This window comes from Triticum aestivum, chromosome 2A, assembly GCF_018294505.1.
Source record: "Triticum aestivum cultivar Chinese Spring chromosome 2A, IWGSC CS RefSeq v2.1, whole genome shotgun sequence".
Classification (NCBI taxonomy): domain Eukaryota; kingdom Viridiplantae; phylum Streptophyta; class Magnoliopsida; order Poales; family Poaceae; genus Triticum; species Triticum aestivum.
The window spans coordinates 20,837,675-20,864,428 of record NC_057797.1 but is presented as its reverse complement, the minus strand read 5'-3'; the positions used below and the strand labels follow the sequence as shown (position 1 = coordinate 20,864,428).

General features: G+C 49.4%; 2 protein-coding genes across 3 annotated transcripts; one reads left to right on the top strand and one right to left on the bottom strand.

Moving 5' to 3' along the window:
- The first annotated feature begins 12,848 nt into the window (after positions 1–12,848).
- LOC123187114 (E3 ubiquitin-protein ligase WAV3) lies at positions 12,849–16,585 on the top strand. Of its 2 annotated transcripts, none has more exons than XM_044598894.1 (2): positions 12,849–13,548; positions 14,405–16,585. In XM_044598894.1, exons 1-2 carry the CDS (start codon positions 13,171–13,173, stop codon positions 16,307–16,309), a joined length of 2,283 nt encoding a protein of 760 aa, XP_044454829.1. In that variant the 5' UTR covers positions 12,849–13,170; the 3' UTR covers positions 16,310–16,585. The 2 variants fall into 2 exon arrangements, with proteins under 2 accessions (XP_044454829.1, XP_044454830.1); XM_044598895.1 differs by lacking the exon at positions 12,849–13,548 and adding an exon at positions 13,586–14,126.
- Positions 16,586–17,908: 1,323 nt separating this feature from the next.
- Positions 17,909–24,026, bottom strand: LOC123187113 (ELMO domain-containing protein A). Its single transcript, XM_044598892.1, has 11 exons — positions 23,439–24,026; positions 22,635–22,685; positions 22,458–22,545; positions 21,596–21,702; positions 21,256–21,324; positions 21,020–21,135; positions 19,725–19,779; positions 19,481–19,601; positions 18,759–18,806; positions 18,574–18,668; positions 17,909–18,459 (listed from the first exon to the last, which is right to left on the bottom strand). The coding sequence occupies exons 1-11, from the start codon at positions 23,469–23,471 to the stop codon at positions 18,358–18,360; spliced, it is 885 nt and encodes a 294-aa protein (XP_044454827.1). The 5' UTR covers positions 23,472–24,026; the 3' UTR covers positions 17,909–18,357.
- Between the last annotated feature and the right edge of the window lie 2,728 nt (positions 24,027–26,754).

Sequence of the window (26,754 nt, the reverse complement as noted above, 5' to 3'; positions counted from 1 at the left end):
AGACAAGGGTTGGGATTAGCGGTACCTACGTACGTACGTAGCCATGCTGCCGCTGCTGCGACTGTTGGAGGATGCACGGTGGAGAAAGCTTGGCTTTGCTCCTCGGGAATGATCGAATGAATGGAAGAATGATTAAAAGTACTCGTACGTGGGATCGAAAAGGCTACTCGAAGAAGAAGAAGAAGAATTGGGTCGATCAGTTTAGAAAAGGAAAGTTGCATGTTTGTTTACTGTAGGGCAGACGATGCCAAACTTGTACTAGTAGCACTGGAAAAGCAGAGAAGCGGACAAGCAGCTGAGCAAGTGGCGGATGGATCATGGATAGATGAAAAGCAAATCAAGAAAATGGAAAGGGAAACGGAGAAAAAAAGGGGCTCGGGCAAGCTCGTGGCCGGGGATCATGTCCCGTGGGGTGGCACCCGTGTGAAACATGCACGCACACACGGTGAGCGTGCGTGTAAAAGTCGACGCGACGTGACGCGGCAGCCGTGTCCACGTACGCACGCACACACACCTGCATGCATGCATGTCAGGTCAACACCGTGCCGTGCGTGTCTTTTTACCCAACGCACGGTTGCCGCTGACCTGATCGGCCGGCGTTCTCACCGGCCGTCACGTGCATGCGCCGTGGGGAGGCGGAGGCATGAGCAGATCCGAAGCCAGCCAGAGGCTGCGTGCGTGCCGGCGTCGGTGCGCTTGGAAGGCCGGGCGGGCGGATCTTCGTACACATCAATCGTGAAAAGTGTTTGTCAAAGTTTACGTCCAAAAAAATCAATCCAGTTCAAAGTTCTACTCCCTACGTTCGGAATTACTTGTCGCAGAAATGGATGTATCTAGACGTATTTTAGTTCTAGATACATCCATTTCCAAGACAAGTAACTCCGAATGGAGGGAGTAGTTGCCAGAGATTATTTCCATTTACCGATAAACAAAATTCCATTTGGCATACGAACCGCTGCATGCAATTTGAAAATTTACACGTTGGGTTACATTTGAACTTGAGTTGTAGTTGGTGTGAAAAGTGGTACTATTAGTGCTACACTCGGGTGCACTTCATATATTATCTTAATAATGAGGACGTCATACATTGTATCCCATGACAAACTTGGTAGCAAACGGCACGCAGCAGAACAGGCCGGCAGCATGTGCGGCTCTCCCGACGAATGTTGTAGTAGTACCTTTGGAAGGAATGCACATAGTCATTGTTCTCACTTCTCAGCCTTCGGGGATATTATAGGGTTAGACTGAACCTCGTTAGTAAATAGCATGTGTTACTGGTGTCTGTGATCTTGCGTATTGTGGTATACTTTAACTCAATTATCCAGAAGCAACACGATCATACACGACTTGTTTGTGCGACAATGCGATCAAGCCATCAATGCAGAGATATTCATGGTAGGGTTTGACCAAATCTATGGGGGACATTTCGAGCGAGATGATGATTGAGGTTGTCTCCCGTACGTGTAGGATCAATGGATCACGTCACGTCATGTGTGACGATGGTTTTTTTTTTTCTTTTTGAAAAGGAGGGTGAAAACCACGACCTTTGCATCAATATGATGCATACAGCCATATTTATTAATTATTAAGTAGAGTACAAAATAAAATGACCAGACTGTTACAAGATATGATCATGCATACATACTTGTTGTCAAATTAGACGTGTTAAAAAATACTACACCGCAGTGATCCCTTCCCACCCGCAAGTGAAATCAGAAGTCATAGGGTAGCTACCACATCGGAGGTGCAAGTTTAAGATATATAATCTTGTTTGACTCTGGAGAGTTCGTACTGTACTACATGACTTGTGAAAGCTGATTAGGCCAGCTGAGACCACGCGTACAATGATCAAGTTGCTTCTCTTTTCGGCGAGGAAGTAGTGCACTACAATCAAAGTCGCCGTACGTCGGTCTTCTCTCTGGAGAAAAGTGCACTTAATTAGGGCATATATAGTACGTAGCTTACATGTAATTCAAACGAGACGCTAACGGAGATGCACGGTAATCATGCCGACTACTGACAGAGAGAAGTAGCAATCCGTGTTTTTCTCTTCTTTTATTGAAGCAGCAGCAATCAGTTAGTACTTAGTAGCATAGAGGATGTGAGGATGATGTGCGACCGTTGATTGATCCCGGCTGATTAGATTTAGACGGGCTGATGACGACCGGAGGCAAGGCAAGCAATGCAAGGTCGCTTAAAGTCGCCGATTAATTGACGTGACTGGACTAGACTTGCAACTGACACTGATCTTTCTATCTATCTACGTATGATCTATCGCCTGCCCGGCATATCTGCCTACTTCATCTCCCCGTGTCGGCCGCCCTGCTATATTAGTTACTGGATTGGACTAATGCCTAACTTCACTTTTTTAGGACATGACAGCGAGTAAAAAGCTTCTCACAGCACTCCCTGCACATTGTACTATACGTAGTATCCTCCATATGCATGTGCTCCAAATCATTGGGTTTTAATTAAACTATGATATGTGGACATAATCCATTTTCATTAGAGGAATTAGTTAATGATTTGATGGTGTCGGTTCTGCGTCGTGTCCGTCTGGTTGACCTTTTGTTGCCGTATCTCTGGGTAGGGTACGCATCGAATACTGAAATGGTTAGGCAGATGGATCGGGCAACGTGATAAAGAAAAAGGTTGCTAGTTTAGTGTGGTTGACTTTGATGTCCAAAGATGGATAAATTGGCATGCAAGTTTGGCGGCAAGAAAGTTAATGAGAAGAGCTTGTTATCACACGTAAACGTAGGCCGTTGTTTTGGACATGACACATACCTTTTTCTTTTTGCCCGTAGGCGTGGCTCATACTTGAAGATGAAGCTTTGACTATTCTCTCTTTGTGTATGAAATTAGACTACAAGAGATTTTTGGAGCACGAGTGCATTGGAGCAGTTAATATTGAATAGTTCAAAAAACACAGTTTTAAGTATTGAAAAATTCTTTAAAAAAATCTACATGTTCATATGGATGCATATTAAAAATGTGAGAAGTTTGTAACAAAGTAGTAAATTTGTGAGCTACACAAAAATGACAAAATGGTGATTTCCAAATAGTTGATTTGGTCGGTCATTTTTGTGTAGCTCTCATGGTACTTACTTCATCACATAAATTTGCACATGTGAGGTCTACAGCCATATGAACATATATTATTTTCAGAATATTTAGAAACTTCAAAATACCATTATGGCACTATTTGAAATATAGTGCTCATTGGAGCACGCGCACCAACGCGTTTTTTTACAAATATAGATGTGTTCTCACGGGTAGAATACATAAAGCATGGTGTCATGATAAATCCAGTGAGATCAATTAATTTGAAATATCAATGTTGGTAAAAATTCATCTCGAAACAAATGTTGGTACCTTCTTTTGTAGTGATACTCAAACTTTAAAATGTTTGGCTATTACTTGTTGCTTGTTAGTCACGCTTCAGTGCCACCGTGTGGTATGACTGGCGGGTTTTTTCCTAATGTTTTAGCACTATTTTTATTCATCATAAAGTTACTATTTCCCTTATTTTTTCCAGCATTTCCATTCTTTTATGCTATTTAGTATGGATTTCACTGCACATTGGACATCAATTTTTTAAGGATGGCAAAACAAAAGTTTTTCTATGGAAAATTATGTTGTCGTGAGGATGGCAATTTTTTTTAGCAAGCATGGAAAATATTGGCACAAAACGAACATGGCAAAGATTTGCCATGCTTGCTAAAGGAGATTGACATCCTTGCGATAACATAACATTCCATAATAAAACGTTCGTTTTGCGATGCTTAAAACACTGGCGTCATATTTTTAACATTCTCATTTACTATTTCCTTTCTTAAGCTTTTGTCCAATTTTTCTTTGAATTTTTTCCTTTGGTTTTTCACCTAGTTCTTATTTGTTGTTCGGTTAAATTTTCCATACTATTTTTTCCTAGTGTTTTTTGTTTGCAGTAGACAACAACCAACAACTGCAATATGTGACCAAACACAAATACAATAAGTGTAAATATTTGCAGCATATATCAATGAAGAAATGTGTTAGACAATTGAGAGTACAAAGTATAACTGTAATAGTAGGTCATATGGAACCTCGTTTATAAATATCATGTGTTAGTGGTGTCTGTGATCTTGTGTATCATGGTCTACATTAACACAATTATCCAGAAGCAACACGATCACACACGGCTTGTTTGCGCGACAATGCGATCAAACCATCAATGTAGAGATATGCAGGGTAGGGTTTGACCAAATCTGTGCCGGACATTTCGAGAGAGATGATGTTGGGATTTCTCTCCCGTATGTGTAAGATCGATGGGTCACGTACGTCATGTGTGACGATGATGAACATGCATACATACATGTCCTCAAATTAGATGCGTTAATATTAGTGTGCCGTAGTGATCCGTTCTCGCCCTCAAGTGAAATCAGAAGTCAAAGGGTAGACACAATATCGGAGGTGCAAGTTTAAGAAATACAATCATGTTTGACTCTGGGGAGTAGTACGAACTTGTCAAGGCTGATTAGGCCAGTAGAGAGTACATACGCGTACTAATATCAAGTTGCTTCTCTTTGGCCGAGGTAGGAAGCAGTGCAGTCCAATCAACTCGTCGTCGGTTGCTTCTCTGTGAAGAAGTGCACGTGAGTATTAGGCGAGACGATTTGCTAAGCTGGTCGAGTTACAACGAGTGGTGTGGTAATTCAGACGAGACGCTCATGTAAAATGGGGTCTTTGGTTTGGACCGTAAAAAAACGACCTGCTGCTGCACCGAAATGGAGATTGATCCCGACTGGTTGATGACGATCGGGGGCAAAAAGGACTGGACTGGACTTGAAGTCGCCGATTAATTTGACGTGACTGGACTAGACTTGAAACTGACACACATCCATCCATCTACGTACTCATCAACCCATGTCGCCCGGCCTGCTTTATTAGTTACTGGATTAAGGCCTAACATCACCTTTTTAGGACATGACAGCGAGTAAAAAGTTTGTGACTCCCACCATGTGCACACCTCACGACACGTTTACTAGGTGTTTCCCTCGCACCAGGTACCACCGTCTGCAATGCCTTCAGCGGAGCTGCTCGCACGCCCCAGCATGACGCGGGCCCCGTTCACAGCCCTACACCACCACTTCGGTTCGGCGGCTGCTTCCTCCTCCACCACCGGTTGCGACTCCCTCCGGAGCCTCTTTAGGTGCAGCCGCTGAGGTCGAGTCGGACCCGGCATCTCCTTCGGGTGCCTTGGCTGGCGCCCCTTCGGTCGCCGCCTCGGGACAGGCGGACGGTGACGCCACGGCAGCCGGCGATGCCGCCTCCGCTGCTAGCTCGCCTGCCAGCTCCTCTGTGACGGGTTCAACTCCACCCTCACCCGTCGCCTAGCCCGCCCCGTCGCTGCACCGCCCCTTGGCGTGATGACACGGGCCCGGGCAGGTCTGCACCGGCCTAGTGCACGCTATACTTCCGATGAGTATGTGTGTGTTGTTTCGACATTGACACCATCACCCATTTCCTCCTCCGCTCGCGCAGCCCCCGGCCATCATTGGCTTGCGGCGATGGGGGAGCAGTTCAACGCTTTGCAGCGCAACAACACGTGGCATCTTGTTCCTCGGCCTCCCCATGCCAACGTCATCAGTGGCAAATGGGTGTTCCGCCACAAGACACGTCCGGATGGATCTCTCGTGCGCTACAAAGCTCGTTGAGTGGTCCGTGAGTTTTGACAGCATGGGGGTGTCGTCTTCACCGACACCTTTGCCCCGGTTGTCAAAACCGGGCACGATTCGCACAGTCCTTCAGTTGGCGGTCTCGTGCGCATGGCCCGTGCATCAGTTGGACGTCTCCAACGCTTTCCTGCATGGCCACCTTGGCGAGCAGGTGTTCTGTCAACAACCCACTGGCTTCATCGACGCCGAGCATCCAGATCACGCATGCTTGCCCTCTCGTTCCCTCTATAGGCTGAAGCAGGCGCCATGGGCGTGGTACCAGCGTATCGTGGCATTCCTACAGTGGCTTGGTTTTCGGTCCACACTTTCCGATGCTTCACTTTTCATGTATCATCAGGGAGCTGCTACCGCGTACCTAGCTTTTGCTCTATGTTGACGACATCATCCTGATGGCATCCTCCCCTGAGCTCATTCGGCAGCTCATGGCTCGTCATCGTGATGAGTTTGCCCTCAAGGAATTGGGGCCACTGCATTATTTCCTTGGCATCGAGGTGGACAGGCGCGTTGATGGCTTCTTTCTGCATCCGCAGAAGTATGCCCACGAGCTTCTCGAGCGCGCTGGCATGCTTAACTTCAAGCCTGCCGCCACGCCTGTCGACACGAAGGCGAAGGTTTCTGCCTTGGAGGGATCTCCTGCGCCTGACGCCGCGTTCTGCCGCTCCATCGCCGGTGCCTTGCAGTATCTGACGCTCACCCGCCCTGACCTGCAGTATGTCGTGCAGCAGGTGTGCCTTCATATGCACTCCCCTCGTGACTCCTACTAGACTCTAGTGAAGCGTATCCTTCGGTACATACATGGCACTATGACCTTGGAACTCACCCTGACGGCTTCCGCTTCCACCGACATTGTTGCCTATTCCAATGCTGACTGGGCTGGTTGCCCCGACACTTGTCGTTCTACATCAGGCTACTGTGTCTATCTCGGGCCCTCGCTGATCTCATGGTCGTCCAAGCGGCAACCCACGGTCTCTCGCTCGAGTGATGAGGCGGAGTATCGGGCAGTGGCTAACACCATTGTTGAGTGCTCTTGGCTCCATCAGCTGCTTCAGGAGTTGCTTTGTGAGGTCCACCAAGCCCTGCGACAATGTCACCGCCGTTTATCTCTCCGCCAACCATGTTCATTATCGCCGCACGAAGCATATTGAGCTCGATATACACCTTGTTCGTGAACATGTGGCGCTTGGGAGAGTTCGTGTTCTACACGCCCCTACCGTTGAGCTGTTCGCCGACATTAATTATGACAAAGGGACTACCAACGTTCGTCTTTGAGGAGTTTCGATCCAGTCTCTGCGTCTCCAGCGACGCTTCGACTGCCGGGTGGGGGGTGAACGAACGTTGTCTACTGTACATGTATAGGACTAAGGTCTTGTATTTATACCGTTATATCTCATCTCTCCCTTTTGTATAATTATACATATTGGGAGACAAGTAGATGCCGATTCATCCTGTATCTATATATGTGCATCATGCGCACGATCAATGAATTATCGACGCATGCAATCCCTCTCTTCCTAACTTACAGGTATGACCGGATGAGAGTATATATTAACTTTGTCAGTTCTCAATAAAAGCTCGGTGATACCTGATTTACAAAATGACTAGCTAGAGAGTAGGAGCCTGGATAACACGGGATACTTAGTACATCACACACCAACTTGATGCACCGGTTGTGTTGCAAAATAAAAAGAAGGGTAGATCTTCGAAGGGGTGATTTGGGGACCTGACAGCCCCCCAAAAAATAAAATACAGTAGTTCAGTGGTTCTAGTGGGTCGATCTGTTGACCTTGCAGGGGAATCTTCCACTCCCACCATCGGCCATAGAGACGATCAGCACTAATTAATCAAGTCGGGGGCGGGGTGGTTAGCCTTGGACAGATGATGGATCGTCCGCCACGTTCCGGGATCCACAAGGCCGATAAACAAAGGCGCAAGTAGGCCCAATCAGGCTCGCAAGTTGGGGCCAAACTAGTTCGTAGCTGTGGTACAATACAGTTGCTAGTCATATTAGCTCTAGTACAGTATCATGTACTTCCTCCGTTCCTAAATATAAGTCTTTTTAGACATTTAAATAGACTACAACATACGGATGTATGTAGACATATTTTTGAGTATAGATTCACTTATTTTGTTCCATATGTAGTCACTTGTTAAAATCTCTAAAAAGACTTATATTTTGAAACGGAGAGAGTATGTACTAGTGCGATATGATATGGTGGTGGCAGCCTAATTGGCATGTGGTGGTGCATGATCCGTCTTCTCGTCGTCCTGCTAGCTACTTGTTTCATTGATCATTGATCTTTGTATGGTGATGAGGTGAGGTAGTTTGATGGTCATGTGTTGATGGATGATTAAAATCCTTGGATGGTGGCTTGATGATTGCTGTTTGGATGGTGGTCAGGTGAGTTTTCCACGTTACGTGGTACGTAGTACGTGGTAGCCCGTGAATGTGGCGGAAAAGAAAAGAGATGGAGAGCAAGTTGAGGAAAAGCGGATGGGCGGGACGATGCGGTCAGGCAGGTAGAGACAAGGGTTGGGATTAGCGGTACCTACGTACGTACGTAGCCATGCTGCCGCTGCTGCGACTGTTGGAGGATGCACGGTGGAGGAAGCTTGGCTTTGCTTTGCTCCTCGGGAATGAATGAATGGATGGAAGAAATATGATTAAAGTACGTGGGATCGATAAAGCTAGTGGAAGGAGAAGAAGAAGAATGGGGTCGATCAATCCCTAAAAAAAGGAGAAGAGGAAAGAAAAGTTGCGTGTTTGTTTACTGTGTGTAGGGCAGACGACGCCATGCCAAACTTGTAGCAGCAGTGGAAAAAGGCAGGGAAGCGGACAAGCAGCAGAGCAGATGGATGAAAAACAAACCAAGAAGAAGGAGAGGGAAAAGTAAGAAAGAAAGAAAAGGGCTCCTGGGTGGCAGCCGTGTGAAACATGCACACGGTCCGTGTGCGTGTGCGTGTGCGTGTAAAAAAGTCGACGCGACGCGACGCGACGCGGCAGCCGTGTCCATGCATGCATGCAAGTAAGGTCAAACACCGTGCGTGCCTTTTTACACACCACACGGCTGCCGCTGACCCGACGCGATGATGGACCGGCGTCCGTCCGACTCCGACGGGTTTCCCATTCACGTGCGTCGGTGGATGGATCGATCGGCGGTGGCGTGCGCTTGGAAGGGCGGGCGGGCGGGCGGGCGGCGGAGCGCGTCGGCGGCCGGTGGGGTGGGGTGGGGTGGAGTGGAGGAGAAGGGAGGACAGTAGCTTTAGCCCACGGGGCGGGCAGCGGGTGCTTTGCTTTGCGTTGCGTGTTTGACCCACGATCCGACGGTACTGTGCGCACGGATCATGTACACTAGGCCCGGCTGGTTTGGGTTTGACATTTGGAACCCGCCTGGGGTGGACTACACTGTCTCCCGAGCACTGCAGGAGTAGCAAGCAAGCGAGCCGCCGGCATAGTAAATTGCCTGCCGCGGGGACGGAACCGGAGATGCCAATGCGCAGGCAGCTACGTACTCTACCAGCTGCTGCTGCATCCTCCCGAGAGAGAGAGAGAGAGAGAGAGAGAGAGAGCGATGGGCGCGGCGGCCGAGGAGGCGAATCCCGAGGTCCAGGCCCAGCGCTACCCCAACCCCAGACCAGACCCCATTCATTTCACCCCGCCCCACGCAACCCCGTTCCGGCTCATTCTTTACTGCCCGCTTTCCCACACGCACAGACCCTCCGGCTCGCATTTCCTCTCCGCCCTCCCCTACGTCTCACGGAACGGACCTGGTCTATCTCCACCGGAGCACCACCGGCCCGCGGGTAAAATCACACAAGCCTCACATTTCCTCTCCGGCCACCGGCCCTGGGACGGCCTAAACAAATAAGACAAGATAAAATAAAATAGCAAAATGCGTGATGTGCGTGCAAAAAATCAGCCGTGTCGTCTACACATTCCACAAGGCCGTGACAGCAAATACAAGTAAAAATTTTCAAATACAAAATTTACATGGTTTTAGTACGACTTTTGTAGTACAAAAGCCGTGTCGGTTAATATGAACAAGCGGAATCTAGGAAGAAACTTCAAAAAAGAGCACTATTTAGACTCTCTCTCCTTTTTCCTGGAGGCCCTCGAACGTCCAAAGAGTGCGGAAAACCGCATGCTCCTTGCGCACATGAGCATCTTTGATGTCAAAGGAATGGGAAGCTGGTCATTTGGTGTAGATTAGCCCAGGCTCAGACGCGGATTACCAATGAAATTTGGCGTAAATGCGTGAGAGCAATACTGGTATATTTGTTTTCTGCGTCATATGTGAAGGTATATACATACTATTACTGAATTCATGTATAGAGTAATAATCATAAGATATCTGCTAAAAAGAATCGAGTATGAATGTGGCATCCATGTGGCCACACTATCTCCACCAGCTAAAGGAATCTTCAACGCGGATAACCAAATAGAGGGCGGGCCGCCGCAAAGCTCGCTGGTGCGGTGTTGCAGTGCAAGAGATACCGCTTCAAGGACCGTCGGTGGCCGCTGCTGCGATCACGGCTCTCGCCGGTGCTCTCCTTCGGGCACATCTTTGTTGGTACAAGGTCGCCGGTGTGGGGACAACGCCAGTTGTGTGAGATCACCGATGTCGCCACAACTATCGCCTACACAACGGCAACCGCAACATTCTCCATGCTACGACGACGACGGCAACATCACTCATGTTAGGACCGATTACCGCAGCATCGTCCATGTTGCGATGTTCCGACGACTACCTAGGACAAACACAACGACTCACGACCCGATCGATATTTGCCAAGCATCAGCCAGCCGATGCGTAGCGCGGGCCAAAAAGAATCGACCAAGAACACGGCACGTACGCAGATCATCTCCCCTAGGCTAGGCCCCTAGCTAAGCAGACCGTAACTGGAACCAAAGAAAAATCCCCGATGAAAGAAACTTGAACAAGCACTTCCGATGACAGGCCCTCGCTCCGTTGATCCCCAATTATTGCGAGCGGCCACGCAAGCTGGTACTGCGTGCTGCAAGCAGTTGCTGGTCCATACACACACACACACATTGACACATACTCTACATGCTCAACGTACGTACGTACGTACGTACCGGCCCATATAAAAAAACCCGGGATTCCGGTGAACGATGCCAGTTGAGTTGCCAGCCCCACTAGACGTTGCCGTCCATGCCACGAGCTCCTCTCCTCTCTTCTCTCCCATCGCATGCCCAATCATTCCCACGCACGGCGGCCGGATCGATGGATCCAAACCCCCGGCAAGCATCCAAACACCCCCAACTAAAAACGTACCGGCGCCACTATACCACGTGACAGCGAAAGAGGTCGATCGGTCCGTCCGTCGAGCGGCCGCCCGGCCGCCGCTGGTGGCCCAGCCCGCCGCTGATCGGTCGCCGGCCATGTCCGTCGTCGCGACGCCTCCGGTGGCTTCCAGCGAGGCCAGTAGGCCATGGCCAGTGTGCCCCGCACGACCATTGACCGTCGACCGGCTCGTGTGCCTGCCGGCATGCGTGCGTATCGCCGTGTCCGTTCCGATCGCTCGCCGCCCGGCCGGCCCCCACGGCGTCGGTCGTCTCGCTTTCTCGCCGTTGGTCCGGTGATCCGGTCGGGTTCCGATTAGAACCGAGCAGACATCCACGGGACCCAAATACAGTTCCATTTTCTTTCGAAAAACAAGTCTTGCTAAAATACATCCAAAACGTGTCCTACGTATCGCACTTCTAAAATTTTATGTCATTAATCTTACACAAAGGTTCAGATTCGTCCCAACATTTTCTTTCATAGCTTTCTTTTGAAGAAAAAAAAGCCTCGGATCTATTATGTTATGCACAGTTCATTTCAAGTTTAGAGAGCTCCGAAAATAATAAAAATTATAGCGTGGTCCTGGACCACGGAACACCCACTTTCACCGGCAGAACGAGCCGGCGTGACCTTGCCGATGATAGCCATAAATCTCCGTGCATGTGTCCCTAAGAAGCAGCGGCCCGGACCGCGCTCGGTGCCGTTCGCCCCTCGGGGCAGCGAGGTCAGGATTTCTCGTCGCCCGTACCCGACGTGCTGGTAGAAATCTACGTCGAAGCTCCGTCTAATCGGTTCTCACGGACGAAATCGAGGATGGTCGAAGCCCGAAAGACTGATTCGAAGATTAAGTGCTGACATCCGTCGAAGTGCCGCTCCTTCGAGGACTATCTACTAGCCGAAGCCGAGACACCAAGATTCCCGACACTAACCGCCAGAGTAGCAGGCAAAGGGGAGGAGAATCCACGGTCTCGTCGGCGGGGATCGAGGGTAGGATGGCTTTGCCCTAGTCGCCTTGCGAGAGGGGGAAAGAAAGACGTGATTGAGTTGGGGAGTCTGAAATCCCATTACATGTGTAGTGTACCGCTCATAACATTACAAATCAAATCGCTGAGGGCTTGCTTCATCGACGTGCTTACACGAGACCGTGCCTCAGGAATCTCGACAAAGGCTGTGAGTTCGTCACCGTAGCTCTCGTCGAGAAGCTCTGTTGGAGAAGAGTGGAACTAGTGAGACGGAACACCCATGGCAGGCCATGTAATACCAATAGTTGACGTGCCTGTGTCCAGAAAAAGATCCAAACATGTAAGAATCTACCATAAAGCAGGGTTTCTACTCGTTATTGCTTCCGCCCCATTGATGACAGCTAATGTTACTAAAAGCTTAGATGAAGAAAGAGCTTCTGAGCGAGGGCTCGTTGGCGTGGATAATCTTCGTCGAGAAGAGACTTGTATTGAAAACGAGAAACGACAAGAGACTCGCAGGCAAGAGATCATAAACCCCCCGCCCCTCCTCCCCACACCGTCGGAGTTGTGGCCGGATAAGGGGAAGAACGGAGCGGGGATCGCATCCGGAAAGCGGTGGTTAGGGTTTCACCCTCTTCTTTTTTCCACGGAGCAAAAAATAATACTACTTACTACACTAAACTAAAAATGAAGCCGTGATTATAATTACTACACAAAAGAGGAGGCAGGTGTTCAAAAGAGGAGCAACAAATTACTACCAATAAAGAGAGGTGCAGGAAGTGGGCCCACTCCGGCCGTGGCAAGTGAGCTCAGGGTAGCAGAGCTTTCCCGTAATAATTGGCCAACCCCTCCCACCTCCTATCACATGACGAGCAGCACTAAATTACTCTATCATGGAAGCTCGCTCGTAGGCCGCCCCCCTCCCCCTCCCCATTATAACTTCCCTCCAAAGTCCAATCCCACCACAATTCACACACGCCGGAGGAGCAGCGAGATACAGAGCCCCATGTGACGGATTCATGGTGGTGGGAGGACGAAGAAGCAGCAGCCGCAGAGCATCATACTTATCATATAAGTAGAGGAGCCGGCGCCATTCTTTCTCTCCCCGGAGACTTTGAGCCAGCCAGCAGGACCACGGTAGGGACGGAGGAGCCGCCGGTGGTGGTGCAGAGCGAGAGGTTCGAGATGGGGACGGGGTGGCGGAGGGCGCTGTGCACGTCGGTGAGCCGGGACGACAGCAGCGACGGCGGCGGGAGCGGCAGCGCCAAGCGCCGCCCGCCGCCCGCGCGCGGCGACGCGGCGGCGCCGGCGACCCCGCGGAAGCTGGCCTTCTTCTCCGGCATGGGTGGCGGGGGCGGCAACCCGTCGGCCCCCGCGCTGCGGTGCCGCACGAAGCCGACGGCGGAGCCGGAGAGCGTGGCGCCCGTGACGCCGCCGCAGCCGGCGTCGGCGCCGGTGTCGGCCCGGAAGCGGGTGCCGCTGCTGCAGGCCATCTCGGCGCCGTCCTCGCCCAGATCCCCCTCCAGATTCGCGCTCTTCAAGGCCTCCATCCTCCCCACCAAGGTAACAGCCGACCCAAAGCCCCCATTTTTCTCCCTCCCTCCCTCCCTCCCCGTCTTCATCCTCCTCGAGTCAGTCCCGAGACGAGGGCGCCCGAATGCAGCACGATTACCGTCCCGTGTTGCTTGTCTCTTAGCAATGGCGGGTAGCGCTCGGCGATCCCCATTCCCATTTCCCAGTGGAGGAGAGCATGGGATCAATCATTGCCACGCTCCTCTGTTTTGTCCTAATCCCCATCACCTCCCACCCCACTCCTCTTGAGATTCGATTCTGCTCGTGATTATCCAATTATTATTCTAACGGCAGCAGCTTTCCGATCCCCACTTCTCCGTTTTGTTTTGTTTTTCATTCCGTGCCACCTTTTCATCATCTTCTTCTCCTTTCCATCATTCCGCGGACGAGATCTTCTTTCGGCGCACCCCCAAATTTGGCTACACTACAAACAAATCCATGGACACCGGAGAGAGAGAAAGATCTCTCGAACTTGATGTTCGACAACCGAACATTGTTCCAATCTCATCATTTGGGGGAAGAAGAAGATGATGATGATGGATGCAATCGTGCGATGGAAGAAGATGAGGGTAAAAGGCTGCTCTGTTTACCTTTATTATGTGAAGTGAAAGATGGGGAAAAGTTGCTTCGGATCGGATCAGAACGGATCAGCTTTATCCCGATTCTGATTTGAGCAGCAACCGTCCAATGATTCAATACGCATCCGAAATCCTACTGCAGCTACCGCCCAAAAAGAACGAACGAAAAATCTTTTCCTCATCCCGATGCTCTGCTTTAGCTCATGTTTTTCATGGAAAGTGCTCTTCTTTTTCAATGGAGTGGGTGATTGATCGGTTTTCTCTTGCAGGCACGATGCGGCGTGTGCACGCGGGGCGTCAAGAACGGCGGCGGGGCGGCGGTGTTCACGGCGGAGTGCTCCCACTCCTTCCACTTCCCCTGCATCGCGGCGCACGCGCGCGCGGCGGCCTCCGGGGCTCTCTGCTGCCCGGTCTGCTCCGCGCCGTGGCGCCAGGCGCCGTTCCTCGCCTCGCTCCGCCTCCACCTCGACGTCGACGGCTCCCCGCACCGCAAGCGCAGGACCTCCGACGACTCACGCAAGGCGCCGCCGGTGACGACCAAGGCCGCAGGCGTGCCCAAGGTGTACGACGACGACGAGCCGCTCCTGGCGCCCAAGTCCGCCGCGAACGGCAGCGGGTTCAACCCAATCCCGGAGGCGGACGAGGACGACGACGAGGGCGACGCGGCCGGCACGGAGGGCGAGTTCCGGGGCTTCTTCCCGCACCCGCCGCGCGCGCGGACCGGGCTGGCGGTCACCGTGGCGCCCGAGGCCGCGCTGGTGTCGTCCGGCCGGCGGCACGGCAAGTACGTGGTGGTGGTGAAGGTGAAGGCGCCGGGGCTACGGTCGTCGGCGTCGCGGCGCGCGCCCATCGACCTCGTGACGGTGCTGGACGTGAGCCAGGGGATGATGGGGGAGAAGCTGCAGATGCTGAAGCGCGGGATGCGGCTGGTGATCGCGTCGCTCGGCCCCGCCGACCGCCTCTCCATCGTCGCCTTCTCCGGCGCCGCCAAGCGGCTGATGCCGCTGCGGCGGATGTCGCGGCAGGGGCAGCGGTCGGCGCGGCAGATCGTGGACCGCCTCGTGGTGTGCGCCGCCGCGCAGGGGCAGGAGCAGGCGCAGAGCGCCTGCGCCGGCGACGCGCTGCGCAAGGCCACCAAGGTCCTAGAGGACCGTCGCGACCGCAACCCCGTCGCCACCGTCATGCTCCTCTCCGACACGCAGCAGCAGCAGGACTCGAGGAAGCACGGCGATCACCACCACTCCCTGCGCCGCCCGCAGGCGGCTCCGGCGGCGGCCACGCGGTTCACCCACGTGGAGATCCCCATCGCCGGGCCGGCCGACGACGCGCCGGCGCGGTCGCCGCTCGCGCCCAAGGAGGAGCACCTGGAGTCGAGCGCCCCCGCGGAGCACGCCTTCGCGAAATGCCTGGGCGGGCTCGTCAGCGTGGTCATGCAGGAGGTGCACCTGGAGCTCGCCTTCCCGACGGGGGAGATCACGGCGGTGTACTCCTGCGGCGCCGGGCAGCAGGCCGTGGCCCTCGCGGGCGGCGCCGGCGGCAACGGCGGGTCGGCGCTGAGCGTGCGGCTCGGCGAGATGTACGCGGAGGAGGAGCGGGAGCTGCTGGTGGAGCTGCGGGCGCCGCTGGGCGCGCACCCGCACTCGCTCTCCGTCCGGTGCGCCTACCGCGACCCGGCGTCGCAGGAGACGGTGCGCGGCGCCGAGCAGCCGCTGCTCCTGCCCCCGCTCCACGACGGCGGCGGGAACTCCTCCACCTCCTCGCAGCAGCGGCTGCACGACCTGTTCGTGGCGACACGCGCCGTGGCGGAGTCGCGGCGGCTGGCGGAGCTGAGCGACTTCTCGACGGCCACGCACCTGCTGTCCTCGGCGCGGCGGCTGGTGCTGCAGTCCCCGCCGACGCAGCAGCAGCAGGACCTGCTGGGCGGGCTGGACACGGAGCTGAGCGACATGCGGTGGCGGCGCGGCCAGCAGCAGCCGCCGACGCCAACATCCCGGTCTGCGACGCCGTCGGGCACGCCGCGAGCTTCGTCGGGCGGCGGAGGAGGAGGAGCTGGCGAGCCGTTGACGCCGACGTCGGCGTGGCGCGCGGCGGAGCAACTGGCGAAGGTGGCCATCATGCGCAAGTCCATGAATCGGGTGAGCGACCTGCACGGCTTCGAGAACGCGCGCTTCTGACGACGGCAACGGTCGATCTGTAACGAGCACGTGAAGTTGTTTTTGTTTTTGGTTTGGTTTTGTGAATCGGACGTGAAGAAGAAGAAGACCCTGCCGGAGTGCGGCGGTGGACGGACGGACGGTTAGAGGTGCTGCTGCCATTGTTGTTGTTAAAAGGGTAGCCAAGTGAAATACTACTAGGATCCTCCATGATATTGTTTTTTTCCTTTCCTTTCCTTCTTGTTAATTACTCCACGTTTTTTCCCTAGTAAATTATAAGACTTGATTCATTCTTAATCTGCGCTTGTGGTTGAATGGTCCTCCATGATTGTTCTCTGAAGTAGTGCCCCGTTGTTTTGTAACTGCATCCATCCAGCATAGATAGATGGATGAAGCATTCGTTGAATCAAGTTGCAGTCCAGGAGAAGCTCTCTCCGCACTGCACTGCACCATACACCAATTTCACTGTTGTTGGCTGATGGTGGTTGTCGATCATCCATCCATCATCAGCTCTGCTTTTCTTCTGCCGTTACAGTCGGCCAATGCTCACCCTGCTGCACAGTGAAAATGACCTGGTGGGTGCCGATCAGATCACTGAACCTGAACTACCACACATACATGCTCTGACCCTGACCCTGGCCTGCAGATGGTGCCTGTGTGAGGTGAAATGACAATCCAGCAAAGTGATGGTGAGTGATCCGTGCATGCATCTTGTGTGTTTCTTGTGTGCTTTGCATTAGGGTCAAAGATAGATGGATAGGTAGATAGATAGATAGGGGAATGTTTAGGAGCAGTGGAGTGATTGGCTGCAGCAAGGGAGGGATGTCCATTGCAAAGGCCATGTCACCACCACATAGAGACATCACCACACACAGTTACAGTTAGGATTCACAGTGCAGCTCATCACATCAATTCATTGCAAAGATAAGATCATTCCTCCTCCTCCTCTTGCCCTTATGCATGGCCTAACAACAGTTCCTTCCTGTTAGTTAGGCTTGTCCTGGAATGGAGTGGACGGACTCTTGGTCTGCTTACAGTAGCCACAGTGCACACTGCACACCACAGTGGCGCCTCTGTTCTCTTCTCCTCTGGCAGGGAGGGACTCACTGTTGCAGGTACTGCGTGCTGCTGCTGCCCGACGGATCCGGCCGCTTGTCTGCACCCGCAGGGCGCAGATCTCCATGGTCTTTTTTTCATTATAAATTTATTAAAATCAAATCAAACAGATAGTCCTTTTTTTAAGACTACATACAAAGAAAATAAACGAATCTACATTTCAAAATACGTCCATATGCATCCGTATGTGGTCCGTATTGAAAGGGAGTAGCTGTTTTCCTGCGCGCTCCCTCTCTCTGGATTTTAAGAGAAGCTGGGAACATGCAGCGCAATATTTTGCATTTGAGGCAAAGCCACGCCCGTTGTCAGGTTTTCACCCGATTTCTCTACAATTAACCGTTAAATAATTTTCTTCTTCTTCTTCTTCTTCTTCTTTTTGCGCTGCCTTCCTCCTTTGGCAGGTTTTTGCATTCCTACATACATAAGCTCTCAGTGATGGGGTCTCCTCCAATCTGTACAAATGCCACTCAAATTTCCTCCGATCATCTGTTACACTTTCTTATATTTTTAAAGGAAATGGGCGGCAATTCATTGCATAAATCACAGCAAGTTTATTACAAAGCATAGCTCGGATGAAATCCAGAGCTACAAACCAAGCACCATCTACAGCATCCTCCGCAGACCGCTACCGAATGCCCGACTTTTGCGAGTTCCAGCTTCTCAGCTTCAGGATCAAGGAAGAAACACAGAAAGCGAAATGCTCCGCGCCGCGTGGGTGCGACCGATCGTCGTCATAGGGTTTGTGCGCGATGCCCGTGCGGGGGTGCTCGGTGTAAGGCAGATTGCTCCTCTTTAGAAACAGCATGGTTGAGAGAGAGACTGTGATGCTGAAAACGCACATTCAGGCTTTCATAGCAAAACTCTGCCTGTTTCATCGGTCGGTTACACAGGAGAGAAGGAACCCAACGTACATTTTACAGCTTTATATCTCTTCTTCTTTTCTCAAGCCTACTTCATTTCAACAAGAGGTTGTAAGCCGGCAGGTCCTGGATCCGCAGGAGGTCCTCCAGAGACAGCTCCCTCTCCAGCTGCGACTTTGTTGCTTCCAGCACATCCTGGTCGATCCATCCATTCATTCATTCAGATAGCACCCGTTAGCTCATCGTCGTCGTTAGGTTACATAAACATGGCATGACATGGTGCTCAAGCGAAAGAAAGCGTGCTCTTACGTTGAACTGCATGTAGGAGGCGCGCATCGCTAGCCACTGAGCGTCCATCATCTCGAAGGCTATGCAGTATAGGATGTCGAACACGTCCTCTTGCTCTAAAAGAATGTAGAGAGGCGTTAGTGTTTCTCAAAGAATAACAGAGTGATTTGAAACCCGGAGATGAACCATGGCGGGTTTGAGCTCACCGGACAACATCCTGACGAAGTTAATCCCCGGCAAAGTTTTCGGTCGAGCTGAGCAGCCAGAGTTTAGAAAATAATAATAATTAATAATACAAAAAAGAGAGGCACATCAATGATAGAAGATTGTGGCATTGACCAATTCTATATGTTAGATGAACCAAGAAAAAACCAGTAGAGCTACTGCCAATTATGAAACCAACAATGACCCAGTAATTGCAGCCAACTACTTGCATTCAAACAGCACATGAACAATCAAGCAAAGCCTTTGTGCAAATCATAGAAATTTTAGAATTATTGGCCATCGGCTCAATGATTCTGGCGAGACCTACCGATGCTGTATGTATGTATGCGGGTAATAATAGCAGGGCCACTCTAATCAGTAATCACAGCGCAATGAGACTGTTGTTGGCCGTCAGTTAGCAGTTAGCGCCAGCTGTGTGTGTGTTTATTGAAATGATTATGGTTAAATGGTCATAATCAAGTTAGAAGATTCCTCATGTTTCAAAAATTAAATATCCCTAATGAGGGCCAGCACCAGATCATTCTGGGGTTCTATGCTGATCTAGTGGTTTGACTTGTGTGGATGTAGCACATGGTACGTGTACCCTCACCACTAGATTTATTGGCTTCATCAGTACTGATACAGTGCATACAGGCCATATGTAATTATCAGTTTAGATCTTGATACATATATATGCATGTTAACCATCGTGTAGAGTGTATACCTGAATTAAGCTCCAACAGTTGGATCAACATGTGAGAGACGTTAACGCCTGCTGTCGCAAAGGGGTATTCCCATGTGGCTCGCATTCCTTGTGTTTTCAGCAACAATTTCTGGAAAGAAGCCTGCATATGAACCAGGTAAGCAGCAACAGCATATAGTATGTCAGTATGAAGAAGCCGAATGCCACTTTTCGCAGCACATAACTAGTTTAAAATATCGACTTCATTTTGCTTGAAATGGCATACCGGGTATCTTCTTGCGAAGAATAGAAGATTCTCAAGTGACACAAATCCACAGCCCCTGAAAATCAAAATCAGACCGTTTCTAAGCTCTTTGCTTCCACATATGAACGGATAAGCTAGTTAGTGAGCTAAAGAACAGAGAAAACATACTTGTCAAATAGATAGGCAAACTAACCATACAGTTTGAGTGCAGGTTATGGTGTACACTGCTTACGAATAAAGACTTGCTCAACTCGACCCTTATTCAAGTTAAATTCAAACTTGGCAATTCGTAATTTTTGGCCTCATCTGATGGAGGTTAAGGATCTTCTTATGACTGCTGCCAAAGGAGGCTGGGTAAGTCCAGAAATGTTAGGTTTCCGGAAGATCCTTGGCTGGGTTCTGACTGTACAATCTTACTTTTAGCAGCAAGATCCCAGTCTCCAAGATTCTTCCTAATGGCTGGAACAGATCTCTTTTCACTGAATTTTGTTGGGAGGAACTTCTCAAGTGTGGGTCCAGTTAGAGTTTTTTTGCAGCAACACTATACCAGTGGAGGTTAACCGCCAGTGGGAAGTTATCAGTAGAAATAAGTTCTTTTGGAAAATTAATATTCTTCCAGGGCCAGTTTTTTTTCCTTTGGCTAGTCTCTTGGAGGAGTATTTTAAGTTTTAACCAAGGAGACTATGGCACACAGAGGTTGGATGGGTTCAAGGAAATATCAGTTCTGTAGCCACAATGTGGATAGGGACCATATTTTCTTCTCTTGTCCTCACACGTTTGGATTCGCGGTACCCATGAACGTCAATCATCTTCTGGGAGCATGGCTGCACTCGTTTGACCAGGACAAAAATGATCTGGTTTCGATTGGGTTAGCAGCTCTTTTGTGGACTATTCGGGGAGATTGGAACAATGCATGTTACGGCTGGGCCGATGCCCAATGAACCAACAGCCTGTTTTATTTTATTATTTTATCACTGGTTAAGATTCTGGGTTGTGGTGTAGAAGTGGAGGACACACACAGTTGACTGTGTCTGGCCTCCAAACTACTTCAGCAGGTTAAGGTTGAGATCTTCAATTGACGACACAAATGCAACCGACAGTGAAAAGACTTCAGGGATGAATGTTCAATATAAATGTAGCCTGCTCGCTAAGCTGTTTGAAACTCCAGCCATACTGATGCAACTATTAACTTTGCTGGGGTGTCTACTTCTATGTACTGAACTTTGTAGTGTTGGTTCCCTATAATGGATATCAAAGGCTAACCCCCTCTTTTCTCAAAGTTAAAAAAGAAATCATACAATTAGAACAAGAAGTACCTGAAATCAGTTGCAGGATTTGGGCCCTGCCACCCCATATCTTTCCACTGTTCGGAAACTAAGCTCGTGAGCTCTGTATCGGGAAAGGAAGTTTTCCAAAGAGCCTTCAGGGATGTCTACAACCACAGTCCGAAACAAACACAGTGGAGATGCAATCATCAATTGGAAGTCGGTATGGTAGAAACGGGAAAATAACTAACCAACTGGGTGTAAGTTTTGTTTATTGCATTTCATACCAGATGATCCAGTCGGGTCTCGTCAAAAGGTATGTTTAGTCTGTCCTTTAATTTTTGCATCCTTTGTTCCTGAGTAGTTAAAAGAAGCTTTGGTTCAGTTGCAAAAATAAAAAAACAAGGGAAGGCATTTTGCAGACATGTAGGATCACCGTCAATAGATCATATCAGAAAAGAAGAGATCATCCAAATCCTTGCAAAGTTAACTAGCCAGATACTGTATTTGTTACTTTACATGACAACCAACACTTCTACTACAGAAAAATCAAATCGTGATTTTTTTGGGGGAGAATATGGTTGAAATATAGTGTGTTTTTGCTTGCTAATCCTAATACAACTTTACCTGAAGAGGGGTCATCTCAAAGTTCTTCTCGGCATGGACTTGACGCTTTTTACCTGAGCCAGTGAAAAGCCCTCCAAACCATGTCTTATTTCCGACCATAGCATTAACTGCAGTCAAGTTATCAGAAAACAGTAAGTCATTCGCAATGAAACGTCTCTCTCAGCGAAGCATAACACATATGCTAGGTTTATTGAATGCAGAACTGACAACAAGGAAAACCTACAGAAAAGATATGAATAAAAAATTCCCAAATAAGTTTGATCAAATTGACAAGGCATTCAGGGAGCATGAATTAGGATTTTGCTCCCCATCAATGCCTATGATGTTCACAATGCCAATGAGTTCCGTTAAAAAATTAATGCTAATGAGTCCAAATAAAAGAAATAGGGAAAACAACGGCATCCATGTCATGTCAAATATGTAGAATTCTAAGTTGCAACATGGATGTGTCTAATATTCTGGAATCAGATAGAGTTTTTGACCGTTTGTACAGAGGGTAAAAATGATTCTGTCATTTCCAGCGGTGTCATGGTATGCAACAAAACATCAACAAGGAATACTACCTTCTCGAAGTTTGTGGCCTAGAATACGTGTAAAAGAGGCAACCTATGATGTGCAACTACCTTGTTGTGGAATCATATAATTAATTCCAGTTTGCACACCAGATTGACATAAGATATTCCCAAAATGATCTACGTTTACTTCAGTATACAATAATGTGTTGCCGATTTAAAGTTCAAATTACTTGTACATTTAAGAAGCCAAATTGTAGAAATATCTGACAAGCAAAATGTAGAAATATGTAGCAAGCAAGAACAAATATATAAATATTTGTGAGAAGGCTCTTAAGAGAATTAATCACCCTTGGCAGCAGTTGCCATATTTGGCTTCGGAGTGGATGCATTTTTCGCAGGTTGCCCCCCAAAAGGTTCAGATGGAGAAGTTTCCTTCTACAAGGTGTACAGTTATAAAGAGTTAAAGCTAGGCAAACAGATAGCAAGGACACTGCCCGGTGTACATGTAAATAATTCATACATACTTTGATCATTATTTTGTTTTCTGCTAGTAGGGCCTTCGCTTGCTGTATTCCCTTCAAAAAGAGTAAAAGTAAAAGAGAGGATAAGTTAATAATCACATCACACAGAGCTTATTATTTTTGGGTAGTTATAAACATTTTACATTCAAAAGTAAAACCAAAGCACAAAAGATAAGTCCAATGGATAAATTATAATGCACGGGCTTGTAGCATAGTACTTGGAGAGAGGATGTTCACCCCCACCCACCCATGATCAACATATTTATCCCAACTACACGGATGCCTGCACATTCCGGTGCTAGAAGAACACGCCGGTGCTACACGAGGCTCTCACGACGTGTACATGTATGTGTGATACACCATAAAAATGCAGGACTTTGATGCTGACTTGGTGCCTGAACCAGACGTGGACCGTGCACTTTTTGGAGCAACGAGCCATGCAAATTCCAAAGATATACATCCGTAAACACAGTTTTAAGTATATTTCAGATTCGGATTGTGAGTCGACAATTCTGACCGGAGGTTCCATGCTCTGATGTTATGTAAACTGTCAGCAAAATGCAATCCAGGGCAACATGATTTATCCCATTTATCCGAGACACAACCGGTAACGTTGTGCAAAAAGAATGAATTTCTTGTACCAGGATCTAACACAAGCAGAGATGGATGAATAATAATAACATACAACAGCATCATGAAATTCTACCAAGAGAAAAACAGATCGGCTCTGCTGCACATATGTGACATGCATTCAGAGATCGCGAATGTTGCACTACCAATCTTGATTAAAAACTGCAGAAGTGCTACCTGCTGGGATTGGAGCTGGAACGGAATGCCCATCAAAGAAGAGGGAGCTATGGCGCTGGCTCCTCCCGACGCCCCCTCTCGCCCGCCGCCCCTCCCCGTCGTCCTCCTCGCCCGACCCTCCCCGACGCGCGCGCTAGGAGAAGGCAGTCAGCGGTGTCCGGACGCCCGCGCATCAGCGGGGGGAATCGCCGCCTCTTGCGCGCGGCGCCCTCCCGCCGCCGGCCAAAGAATCACTCTTTTCCGACTGCTTGTCCTTGTCCTGGACAAGGGAGACGGACGGATTGAGGTTGGGAGGGAGGGAGGGAGGAAGAGGAGGACGGAGGAATTGGAAATAGGGTTTCCAATCCGGCCCCCTCCTCCTTCCTTCCTTTGGCTCGGTTTAGATTGGAGCTTCCAGCGGGGAGAGAGGGACGGCCGGGCTGGTGATGGTATTTGTGCCCGCAATTCCTGGCCCTGCCTCCCTCCTCTCTCTGGACGGATGGCGTTTTGGGAATGGCCGCCGCCGATCTCGCCCCACCATCCGTTCCCAGCTCCCCCCCTCCGTTCGTGTCGTGCTCGCCTCGTTGCGTTGGTTGTGGAGGAGTGGAGGAGGAGGCGAGGTGGGGAGGAAGAAGCTGACGTCATCGCCGATGATGTGTAATTGGGCTAGGCCTGTTTTTTTTGGGGGAAATGGGCTGCGTTACATTATCTAGCCCATCATTAGGCCATGTACAATGCCCCGGGTGATGCCACCTAGGCCACGTAGGATCGAATATTAGTAAAACTAGTAGAAGACCCGTGTGTTGCTACGTGCCCTGAATACATATTTGCCGGTTAGCCCGTAACAATCAAAAAGTAATTAAAATACACTTCACTTGGGATGCAACTTGATAATAAATCTAATAGAAAGTTGTGTATATAGAGAGCAATAATCCAACTAATTATCTGTTACAGTACAAACTTAGATCTAGTTTAAGAGATTTCCATACAATGTGAGTATTGTTGTCTTTTAACTTCATTTGCATAGCACAATCTGAGTCGTATCCCAATTTTAATGAGCTATAAATTCTAGGCTACCTATAAATCTCTTGGATGGTATTTTCTCTAAAAATGGCTTGTTAAGCTATGTGACATTTATGTCATCGCATAGCAGCTACTCCTTTCTCTTTTTCTTGGAGAAAGAAAATAAAGCAGCCACTCCTATCACTCACTCACCGCAAGCCATCTCCTACATTCCCGCAGAGCTAGCCACCCCATCGGGTGTTGCCGCATCTCATCTCCCCACCATGCATCGCCGCCGCCATCTCTCCCTGGTACCTCCCCTCCACGCGATGCCGAAGCACGTCCTTCGTCCCCCCACTGCCTCCCCTCCCATCCATGGCGTCCCCCGTCCCCTCCTCTCCCTGCCATGGTGTGGACCGCCTCCTTCTCTCCTACCAACCTCCTAGATCGTCGCCTTGGCACCGAGCCAGCGCACCCACCGGTCTCGGTCTGGCATCCTAGGCAGCCGGACCCAAAATAGGAGGCGCAGAAGGGCTCGCAGCTCCCCATTAGTTCAAGCCACATAACAGACATGTTTGTCCGCGGATTGGATGACCTTGGGAATAGTTGTGTGGTGTGGTGAGGAGGTGCGACGACAGCCTCATCTTCGGGCTCGGTCTTCCACCCTAGCCAAGCATAGTTGCGCTTTTGCGCCATCGATTTCCATGACAAGAGCATCCCAGGCTGATTCACATTGTCAAGGAGTGCACACCATCACACAGAGGGCGACCGCCACGTGTACCGTCGCCATCTTCAACGAGTGCTTCGGCCACCGGAATATTAATACCGCTGACTCTTAGGTTCACCCTACCATCCCACCCACCCTACTCATTCGTTGTTGCTGCCACCATGGCTGCCCTTCCTATCGATTACCTTTCTAGATTATCTTGCAGTCCTAATGTCCTAACAATTATCAGCAAGTGAACCAATATTTGTTTAGTAAACGTAGGCAAGTTTTTTTGTTTTAGAAAATAATTTCTGTTAGTAACAAACATTGTTTCAGCGAACAATTTTAATTTTATCAGTAAGAATATTGAGGTGGTCAAGAACAGGATAGGAGTCTAGAGAGCTTATCCTTCTTATTGCCATTCCGGTTGTGATTGTCGGCTTGAACTTTGTTTTTTTTTTTATTTTCGCTCCTCTTGCGAGCTGTAATACTTTGACGACTTTGTGCTATTTTACAAACTTTTAATAAGATGGCTGCATGCATCATTATGATGCAGAGGCTGAGGGTACGCCTCCATTTTCAAAAAAAAAAGAATTGTTATGTTACAAAAAAAATTGAGTGTGTGGCCAATTTACTAAACCAAAGGAAATACTACTTTTAGATGTGCCAGTACAATATACGTGCCTTTGCAAACACATTGAGCACAAACACACAGCAGCAAGCACGCAAACCATCGGCAACATCAATCACCAACGTTGTTGTGCTGACGTCCTCACCTTCTCCAAATTGAGACCAACTCGTCCATCCACCCACAGGGGCCCTATCGTATCGCCCTCCTCCCCATCTCCCAATTCCTGCTATCTTCTAGATCCAGGCAAAGTGATGCTCTCCTCTCAATCTACATGCCAGTACCCTAGATCAATACCATGTAATCACCAAAGCGCATGCCATTTTGTGGAAAATGATTACTCGATAGGTGAGCTTTGAATGTCACATGAGTATACCGAGCTTGTTGTTGAGAACAAGACAGAGGCCCTATAGTGAAAGTTCTAGCACCCTGACCTGATTATGCTGCACCAAGAGTGAGCGGACACAATTCTTCAGCAAACTACACAACCAACGCACATCACATTAGCAAAATTTAGTTTTGGATAGAGGGCCAATAGCCGCCACCGCCAACTGTAGAGATGAAAGCATGCAAACAATTGCGTGCTGCGAAAACGACGTACAACCACTAATTCCACTTTATTAGTACAGACTATCTTCAGCATTAGACCTCTGCTTGGATACAAAGAAATTTACTCTTGACAAGAGGATAGCCAAGAAATAAATAGAAGGCACTTAAGATTCTTTCCTTTAAAGAAACACATAAGATTATTTTCCTTGTAATAAGAGGGAATTCTAATGCCTGTGATGGACCAGAAACATTGATCAAACAATGTATACATCGCATGTTTCTGGCCTTTCCAAAGATCAGTATCGCCAACCTACAAATTAACATTTCTTTCGTATGTGTTAGTGATTATATTAAAATAAAAGACAATGGTGTATCCCTTGGCGTTTTGAAGTTATAAGAATGTTTTCATGACCTGAAGCTGAACTTGGCTACCCAAATTATAGTTCTTTGTT